This window comes from Tigriopus californicus, chromosome 1 (assembly GCF_007210705.1).
Source record: "Tigriopus californicus strain San Diego chromosome 1, Tcal_SD_v2.1, whole genome shotgun sequence".
Lineage (NCBI taxonomy): Eukaryota > Metazoa > Arthropoda > Copepoda > Harpacticoida > Harpacticidae > Tigriopus > Tigriopus californicus.
In genome coordinates, this window is record NC_081440.1 from 13,275,765 (window position 1) to 13,286,278 (window position 10,514).

The window sequence follows — 10,514 nt, forward strand, 5'->3', positions numbered from 1 at the left end:
ATTCGAAGTGAGAGAGATCGGCCTGTAGTTACTGGGGAGCGACTTATCTCCCCCCTTTAAAAATTGGAACAACATAAGCTAACTTTAGTGAAAATGGAAACTTGCCCTGATCCAAGATGCAACGCATCAAGTACGAGAAAACAGGAGCGAGAACCAGTGAGCATCTCATCAGAAACTGAGATGTCACGCCATCAGGATCAGGAGAGCTCGAAAGCCTCAAGTCCCAGATAGCCTCTAAAGCATCTTGATCTGGGACTACAAGATCATCTAAATGCTCAACTTGACTAACCTTGTCAATCTCAACAGACTCATTTTCAGACCAATGAGCTGTTGCTCCTAAACTCAGTGGAGTTGAAAACACACTAGAGAACTGATCTCCAAGCATGTTAGCCATAGTCTCTACATTACTAATGGCTTCCCCATCAACCTCAAAAGGCCCAACAGGGTGTTTTATCTTTCTCATAGAGTTCGCATAAGAGAAAAAAGCCTTCGGATTCGACCTGACCTCCTGAACCACCTTGCTCTCAGTTTGTAACTGGTCATATTCGAAGGAGGCATTAATCTTACCCTGAACTACGTCCAACTTTTTTTGGAGACTAGCCACAATTACTGGATTCGAGTGCTCTTCAGCCTTTTTGCTAGTTTGCAACTCTTTTTGAACAAAGTCTTCCTATATTTTGGAATTTTTGTCCGTGTACCACCTTTCGGAACACATTCAGAGATTGCTAAACAAGAGCAAACTTCCTTAAAGACTGAAACTAATTTATCAATGGCTGCATCTATAGACGATTCCTGTTTCAGAATTGAAATCAGGTCAACTTCTTCTAACCTTTCTATAATCAACGGCCAATGTTCATCTTTGAACTTGAACTTAGCCAGACCGACCTTTTTGGCCGGTTTTACTCTAGAGCACGCCGGCTTTTGAGTAATGGTCGACCCTATCTCAAGAACATAATCATCTGACAGATTACTAGGTACCACATGGACATACTGGATCAGATCAGGGTCATTGGAAAAGACCAAGTCGAGAACACTATTCTCTCTAGTGGCTACACCAACGTGCTGGGAGAAATTGCGCAAGATCGCGAATTCTTCCAGCTTTTCAAACGACTGAGATGTCGATTTCGAAATGGGAATATACCCATCAGGACTAACCTCCCACTCTACAACGCTAGCCGGAAAATTAAAGTCTTATACAAAGAAAGCTTTCGAGCAAACTGCCAGATCCAACTCATTTCCAGTGAATTGGAGAGCTGACGTAAAAGAGCTTGCTGAACAAGAAGGGGGTCTATACATTGTTACAATAGACAGATCAAGCCTTTGGATATGACAAACTAAGACCTCTACTTCTCCATTCGATATTTGTGCATGACTAATGTGCAAAACATTCCTAACATTTAGGCATACATCCCCATGTGGGAATATGGGATTATCAGGGCGTATCCTATCACAACGAACTAAGTTGAAACCAACTATAGTTAGTTCTTCATCTAAGACCCCTGGCCGAAGCCAGCTCTGTGTTATAGAGATGAATGATATCTCTCTCTCAACGGCTAGTTCTTCTAAGATCTTAACTTTTGTGCTGTCGTTTTTAGAAATCAGACAATGCACGTTCAAATATAGCCCCTTTACGGGCCTCTCTTTTGACGAACCAAGTTCACAAGATCTTGGACCATCCTCTCTAACCGTAAAAAATCCCTCTTATCAACAAAGCTCCGTTCTACTGGAGGCAAAGCATGAGCTAATGGGGATGGTTGGGTTTGGGAAATGGATTGGGCAGCTACATTTGAATAGGAACATATTTTGGGAATAGGGGTGGAGCAAGGAATATTAGGGAGGAGACTGTATATAGGAATAGGGGTGGATTGGGTATTTGAAGGAAGAGGAGGGAATTGGGAGAGAGGGTGGGGGGTAGGAGGAGAGGGAGGGAGGAAGCTAAATTGGTTAAGGAAGGGGGGTGGGGTGGGATTAGGTTTAGGAATAGGGTCAGCTCTAAAACTACGAAACTGAGCTATCCTATTTCTCGGCTTTCTTTGCGTCCCTTCAACATGGACGGAGGTACACCGTACATTAAAGCACGTCTTAAGTCTCATGGACTGACGGCACATGTACGGGTGAAAAAAAGGACAATCTACCTTTGAACATCCCTTCTTACTATTGTACTTCTCAAGGCCGAACTTGAGAAGTTTTTGACACCATTTAGGGTGGTCAAACTGACAGCCTTTTCCTTCTTCAGGACAAGGCTGCTTTCGATAAACAGGACAGACTATTTTCTCTACAACTGTCTTTTCCTGCGCTTTTTCAAGAGGAGATACTACTTCAACTTCTACGTTGGTCAAATTAGTCGACTTCTCAACTACTGGGTGAGCCTGTTCTTCAAGCAGCACCCTGGTTTCATTGACCCAAGCAACTAAAGCCTCTATAATAAACGGCTTATTGACTATGGAAGGATCCTTTCCAGCTAAGACCAGGTCCAAACATTGTCTAGCCTCTTTGCTGACTTTTCCTAAAATAGCTTCCATCATGAATGCAGGAGGAACTATCTATTAGTAACAAAATCAACAGGCCAAGAAAAAGAGAAGAAAAGAACTAAAAAAGCTGTGCAATCTTGTCCTGAGATACAGGACAACAGAGCAAAATAGGAATGAAATACTTCACATCAAACTAACATACAAATCAAAGATGGAGATAGTAAACAAGAAGTAAGTGACAGAGAAAAGCAAGGAATCAAGAACATATGTAAACTAGGACATCAACAAGAAAACACAGAAATAAACTCAACTAACTGGTCGAACACAAAATAAATCAATACAGTAATGAACAATAAATTCTAACTCTAAAGGACCAATACAATCAAACTGAAGAACTACACATAACGATTTGGAACTAGAAAAACTACACTACAAATCAGAAAGAAACTGCTAAAGCTAGACATAAACATAAATGAGCAATAAACTTATTAGGTTTTAAAGTAATTACGTCTTACCAAAGAGCCGTGAAAAACCAAACCTAATTGAGTGAATGAATGGCAATTCCCATCCATTCACCCACACACAAACACCACGAACACTACACGTGCACAGCAACCAAGGAGCAACAGAGGAAGTCACACCTTGGTTCGAAATTCCTGGGAGATAAGAACGAGAGCAAACTAAATGCGTCTGTTCTCAGCGAGCTCCAAAACAGGAATGAAAAATTGTTAAAAAATGATTTCGTAAAGCTTGTGAAAAAGTGTTTTCACCAACAGCAAATGTAAATGAGAAGAGAGTGCAAAAACGCAAACATTCATTGACCACAGAAAACTCGTCCAAGAAATACTTTTACATTCAGGACACGTATTTAAATTCACAAATAATTGCTCTATTGTGCCAAAATCAATATAGAAGTCTTATAAAGGCTAACAACAATTAAAACATAGAAACTATCCTTGATTGAATGGTTAGAGGAGGATAAACTCATAGGGTGTTGTTTTTACGGTACCAAACTTTTCTCATAGGGTCATGTTCATGTCGACAAATCATTATACAGTATCATTCAAAGGTTCCATATAATCGAGCAATATTAATTATAAAGGTTATAACTTGATTGTTATAAAGTTGGAAATGCCAAAATGGAAAGGTTCATAAACTTTATTTTTGCAGTATAAAACAATTAAGCTGAAGAAAACGTTCTTACCTTTGAACCAAATAGCGTAAATTTATATCATTGAATCTTCAAAATTAAAAGCTATTACATTTGAAGGTACTCAGGGTTGATCAGGGTTACAATTTGGGGCTAACTAGCGGGTTTTTTCAATCCAACGTGTCAAGAAATTGAAAAAAAAAAGTCAATCCAGTCAGTGAATAAATAGCAAAAATACATATTTCTTCATTTAATCATAAAATGCATTACATTTGAAGATTATTCAGTCATTACCACTGTTTCATGATCCATTAAAAACAGTCCTTGGTTATACCACAGACTTTTGCAAATAGCTCGCAGTCCACATCTCTAGAAGTCCGTGGTTATACTAAATAATATATAGAGAAACAACTTTTCGTGAGTTTTTGGAGGTTCCAAAATCCTGATTTACCTGTATTCTGAAAAGGTCTCAGTCTGCTTCAATCCCGAGTAGGCCGATATGTGCGGGAACTGTATTGGAAGTACAAGCAAGTTGTAGCAACCCATGGATTAATGTACCGGTGCTCGACAAGGTATTTTGTGAAGTACTCATCAGTTTGATCCGACTTGAAGTCATGATAGGAAACCTCGGGGGGCTATCGAGAGTCCATTTAGCAATGTCCATGAGCTCCTAGGGCCTCGTTCGCGTTAACAGACCGATCAAAAAAGGGATAAAATAAGATTTTTGAAAAAACCATCCAAAAGGGTGCGATGAGTCATAAGAAAAAAAAAACATTTATTTTAGAGAGGATGTGATCGTGTTTATTATTTTTCCTAGAACACTAAGACGGGATTGCTAATGTCATTTTTTGGCTTATATTGAACAGGGGATTAAGAGAAACAAGTTAAGTTCTTTTTTTTTGATTGGTTGACAATTGGTACTGGCAAGAGGAGAAAACTCATCAATTTTACTACGCTCATTCGCATTCATATGTGAGTAAGAATGTATATGTTTACTATTAATCAAACCATATAATCATAATGATCTCCTATCGCATGGGTGTCATCTCTATCCGACTGGAGCGATTGCCTTGGTGTCCACCCGAACGACGGTCACGCCCACTGGGGACCGCATGATTAAGGGCAGCCGGACCACCCACCGCTCCCAGCGCTTGTCGTTCGTCATAGCTTCGAGAACGATTGTAATGACCTCGCCCTTCGCCATAACCATGACCTGGTCCGGGCATAGGTGCACCGGGGGCATTCGTCCCAGGGTAAGGGGGTGGAGCTCTCGAAGGTCCTGCCCCACTTCCATGATGGTTCTGTTGAAGATTTGGCTGGCCATGACCGGGATTGGCTGGCCGGTAGTGCTGGAACATCAATCGGCTATTAACTAGGGGTTCAAAACAAAACTGAAGAACATAAAATTCAGAGGCAAATTCAGAGATGCTCAAGTACATAGTAAATGTGAGAGCATAACATCGAGAGTTGGCATTCTTGATTGAGATCATCTAGCAATTTCGGCATTCTTAATTTGAACTCGATACCATATTTTAGTTAAAGATCTTTGCTCTCTTAATTCTCGTTATATTGAGAGTTTGTTGGCTGAGGTCCCCAGAGCGATTTTTGAGACATGTCTCCATAATGTCAGCAAGTATTTTTTCTGTCTAGTGTCCACTTTGGTGCTACAAAGGAGCTCGAGGATTATATAGCTTGAAAGCAATTGAGTGCTCTCATTAATAGGGTACCAACAGAATAGGACTACCCTTTTGATTAGCTAAATTAAGATCTAAGGAACAGAGAAGAGAGAATTAGAAGCGAAGCGCGGTCAGTTTAAGAAGGAAGACAATGCCAAACCGTGAAAGCCACTTTTTGATCTATGCAATAGGACCACTTATGATGAATACTGCAGCTCTGGCGACATGTATTCAGGTGTCAGAAAACATGATCAAAAGAACAAAAAAGTGAAGAGTTGAAAAACCAAATGTTGATTGACAAAATGAAAACAAAGTTTTTGAGCACTCTGAAAACGGCTGTGGAGTTCTGAAGAAATTTACCTTGGGCGGGACAGGGGCGTTGTTTTGAATGACCCATGAACCAACATACACACCCTGATAATGAAGAAGAAATAGTCAAGGAAAGGAAAGACTCCGTTGGACATGAATCAGTACGTAGAGTACAATAGTAAGAAAATTGATAGTTGAGGAACGGAGAAAGAGGAAAGTGGGTCAGATGCTATAAGAAAACATGGCTTTATTGTGTGTTGTGAATCATTATTACCTTTTGCTGCAGAGACCGCACTGGCCGCCGCAAAGTCTCGGTCAAATGAAGGTTCTTTGGAAGATGCGGATTGGACGAGGGTGTATGAATGGCACAACATCGGATGAAAATGGCCATGAAGATCACCAAAGCAATGCTGGACAACAGTACCACGTACCAATATTCCTGTAATCCATAATCTATTAGCTCACAAGCTTCCTTCCATTAAATTGGTGAATGAGCTCTTACCGTCACCCATTCTCGGATAGTGAGAAGTGTCTCCTCGTTCAGAATTAGATTCTTGAGTCGCACCAGGGGACCTTCAGCATCCACTTTCCGACACTTCAGGAACACGTCACAGTATCCTTGGAAGTTGTCACATGGCGATCCCGGTCTCAAGGTCAGACCCTCCGTCAAATCATCAGGTCGGATGAATCCCGAGCCCAACAAGTCAGTCGTGGACATGCAGGTATTGTTACTGGCTCCGGGTTTCCGACAGGCCAATTCGCAGAGCTCACGTTTGCTCTGAACGATATCGCTGGTAAGGAAGCACGACTCCAACCCGAACTTGAGACAGATCGAGCTCTGACACACGCCCTCTTGACAGACTTGAGTACCTTCGTGGCATTCCGTGATATTATCCGGCTTGAATAGAGGCCTCGGACATCGGGCCTGTTGCCCATCACAAGTGGCGGCCATGGTGCAATCATCCTCATTCTTACATTGCACTCTCTCCGACCTTTGGGTGAACTGGCATCGGTTGGAACAACAGGGTCCCTCACTAGGACTGCATTCCGTGTCGGGTTTCCGTCGACATCGATTTCGCTTATTCTCCTCATCCGTCAACTCTGCCGACTTTCTCGGATAACAACAAGTCTCTGTACATTCGTGATCGTCAAACCCGCAATCACATTCCTCGCCTTCTTCCACGATCTTATTGCCGCAGAAGGCTCCGTCGGATTCTGTGAAGCAATTCGGCTTTTGCCCATCAGCGATGGCATCTAATACGGCCGAAATGTTGGACTTGGAGCAATGTGAGAACTTGTTATTGTTATCCCGGTCGCCAGAAGTGGCGGACGCGAACATGATGTAGTTCCCGGCTAAACCTCCGGGACGGCATTCTTGCGGGTAATCGTGGGGTGAGCCAAAATTGTGCCCAATTTCGTGAGCTAGCGTGAGCTGGGAGACTTTGGGTGGGACTCGGGAGTTGTAGTTGACAAAGGTGATGATCCCGGTGTTGAGACTTCGCTTGGCAGTATGATGCACACCATTGATATTTTCCGTGTAGCGCTTGTACGTCTCGCAAATTCCTCCGGACGCACCTGTAAAATGAGAATGAAGGTTAATTGAGGATTGAAAGGAATGAAATGAAAAAGAAACAAAAACTACCTGAAGCTGAAGCCACCCAAGCCAAGCCCAAAGTTCCTCCTGTGAAGTCACGATAGGTGAAGACATATGCCAGACAAAACTCCTCGTGATTGGACTTGGAATGCAGATTGAGGAAATTGGACACATCCACATTGGGGATACAGAACTGGTTCTGATCCGCGGGAACCTTGCCCGAGCTTTTACATTGGGAGTCATTATGAATTTTGATCCGTTGCACCTCGAATTGGTAGCCATTGTGCTTGTATTTCCCATCGAAAGGTGTATCCGAATAAATCCGATTGACTGCCTTCACATGTTGGGCAATCAAGGACAGAATCTCCTCTTGGGTTTTGTCATCGTCTCCCTCCTGATAAAAAAAAAAGTCAAAAATATACATTCACTGGCAAGGACACGACTCTCTATTCCAGAGACTTACCTGAGCATGCACATGTTTCCAAAACAATGGATCTGTTTGTATGTAAAGAGAGCATGACTTCTTCTTGTTGGGACTGGTAATGGATCGCTTGGTCCTCCTCAGTGGATCATTGGCCTCAGCCGAATACTTGAATTTGGGGATCTCATTCGAATACAATGGCACCACAGAGGGAAGCTCCTCTTGTTCATCCTGACCAGCTTGGTCCATGGAGGCGTTGCTTGAACTGGGCAGGGACGCTTCGTTTGAAATTTGAATGTTTTCCATCCATTTCTGGACTGAGTCAGACACGCCACAGCCGCCGCCTTGAGTCTGGCCGTACTTCCCATGTCGAAACGGATCGTTGACGTGTGCTTCGTGATATATCACAGAATGAATGGTTTTGTTGCCAACCACGGGCTCTGGCTCCATCTGGCCGAATCTACCATATCTTGGATTGGCGGTGGTGGGCTTTGCTTGATGAGCAGAGTTGAGATCAATGTGAGCATATCGGCTAGCGCGCTCCACGAAATAAGTTCCACGACGGGTCGAGATCTGACCGTCGAACACGCCATCCCGTATTGCACCGAAACAATGACTGTCAGGATCATCTAGAATTGATTCAAAAGAAATTGGGGACTAGGTGGCAATATGCAAATTTTAGGGAATCGAATCTCCAAACCCTATTTTGAAAGCTCGAGATGTCTTAAGCGACAAAATGCGAAAATCAAAATCAACAAGTTTGTAGTCGATGAAACAGACTAGTAATACGATAGATCTTAGCTACTTGAAACGTTATCATGACGACTAATGTCAGCCAAAACGTCTCCAAACGTGGACGCTAACGATCAGGGAGTGAATTTAGATTATAAGTCCGTTTGTAGCCACGGGTCAGTCAGTCAATATCATATTTGGTCTCAGAGTTAATTTCTGTGATTAGCATGATTAGCAACGTTGTCTAAAAAGTGCAATTCAATTGGCATAAAGTGAACTTAAAATGTAACAGAAAGGGTCAAAATGCAAAGGAAAATGCCAATACTTCTCGCCCATTTCACTTTGTGAAAGAGAATCATTAGCGAATCTATGAAAGGCAAAAAATGGCGGCAAGTAAAAATGACAAAAAAAAACCATTCAAAAAGGGTTACCTCCATTGTAAGCACCCTATTCTACGAAATTATTAAGGTATTTGTACTAGTACTAGTGAATCCTACTATTACTAGTAGGAATTGCTTCTCACGTAAAGTGTGCAGGGTGCCAAATATATAGGAGTTAAGTGCGCAAGGTTACTTTACATTTTCTTTGAACAAGCACACCTTGCGTCATGGTGTATTTTGAATCGATGATACGGGACAGAGTACAGCAACGCAATAGTTTATACATAAAGCTCTAACTGCTTTTGGTCATGTCTGCAACAATTTAATTTTGAAAGCTGAAGTGATATTGTATTGAAAAGTTGTGCAAAAAATTGAGACAATCCAGCCGTTTAGTCAACAAGAAGCAATAGTGCTGAATTGGGGAAAAAAACATGCTCATTAATCTTGTCCTTATTTTCATGCTTTCAAGGAAAGCGGGAAAAACCAATGAAAAAAGTTGTCCCTTGATGTTAAAATTGGTGAAAAATGCAAATGAACAAAGTGATGTACATAATGCAAAAAGAAATGAAAACGTAAAAAGTATGCATTTGCATGTTTGAACAGCCATGGAGATTAGGCCTTCAAACTATGAATAGCCCTATGAATAAGCCCTATGAATATTCCTATCTATTTCTAAGCTACCGGTACATTTGGGGGCCCTATGCACACTACAAAATACGATCCTACTTTCCGACATATGTGTAAAGTCCATTAAAACTGTCATCCTATTTGTGAACAAAGTCTTAAACAACAAAAATAACGTGTTTAGCGTTTCGATTCTGCCAAAACGATCGATGGATCCACATTCTTTCCTTTCTTCTCTGGTTATAATAAGCACCACCATTTTTTCAAAAATGACAATGATTTCCGTTTTTCGTTCAAATCATGATGTGATTAAAGACCGTGTTGTTAAGCATTCTTTCTACAGTAGGCATTTTAATTCCACTTTCTCCGAAATGAGGGTGCTGCAAATTGTAGCTGCTTTATCGACGCTATGATAACGATAGGGGACTCGGGATTTGAGGTAATTGAATGCCAACTTCTCTCTTTCGACGATCAGCAATGACTTTTTATTGTTTGAAGTTCGTCAGAAAACTCTCAACGCTGAATGTCAATATTCAAGGGTAAACGCCCTCATTATTGATTTGAACTTTTTCCACATTTAATTCTTAGATCGGTGCTCTTCCGTGAAAATATAAAGGAGAGTATTCGCATCTCAGTGGTGAAGATCTTTTGGCAATGCTACATTACAAGTTAGTCCGCAGCCATTGCTTTAATATTACACATGTGCAAGATCAAATCGTCTGATGAGTTGAATGAAGTGCATCGAGACGAGTGGTCGGAATTTCTAGGAGCTACTGCACAATCGCAGGAAGTGGAAGATTAAACTCACAACACAACGGATCAAACTATCGACTGTAAAATTGAACATACAACTTTTCAACATTTGATAAGGACAAGAGTACTCCCCCTTTAGAGAGTGACGAACGAAGGAGGATCGATTCACTTTTCCTACTGGAGCTTGTTTAATTCATGCAAATCCAAACTTGTAAAGAATGTTAAGGACTCTGATTACAATTACTTCCTGAGTGTCGACAAATCAATTCTCTGACGGACGACATTGATGATTTGGCAGATCCATGCCATGAAATTGAACCTCAGTCGTCTGAATCAATTGACGAATATCAAGGTTAAAGGTGTTTTTTTCGTCCTATGCGCTCAGCTCACCTATTCCTGAGCAT

At 41.5% G+C, this 10,514-nt stretch overlaps 1 protein-coding gene across 2 annotated transcripts in view; it reads right to left on the reverse strand.

The window, feature by feature from the left end:
• Positions 1-4,376: 4,376 nt before the first annotated feature.
• Positions 4,377-10,514, reverse strand: part of LOC131887083 (disintegrin and metalloproteinase domain-containing protein 10-like) — an 8,085-nt gene continuing 1,947 nt past the window's right edge. The window contains exons 3-8 of one of the 2 annotated variants that reach the window (XM_059235585.1): positions 7,664-8,250; positions 7,249-7,594; positions 6,109-7,181; positions 5,881-6,045; positions 5,658-5,711; positions 4,377-4,970 (exon numbers count right to left, since the gene is read on the reverse strand). In XM_059235585.1, the coding sequence (XP_059091568.1) occupies positions 4,650-4,970; positions 5,658-5,711; positions 5,881-6,045; positions 6,109-7,181; positions 7,249-7,594; positions 7,664-8,250 (2,546 nt within the window). In that variant the 3' untranslated portion in view covers positions 4,377-4,649. The remainder of the gene's footprint in view (positions 4,971-5,657; positions 5,712-5,880; positions 6,046-6,108; positions 7,182-7,248; positions 7,595-7,663; positions 8,251-10,514) is intronic. The other variant, XM_059235594.1, reaches the window with a different exon arrangement.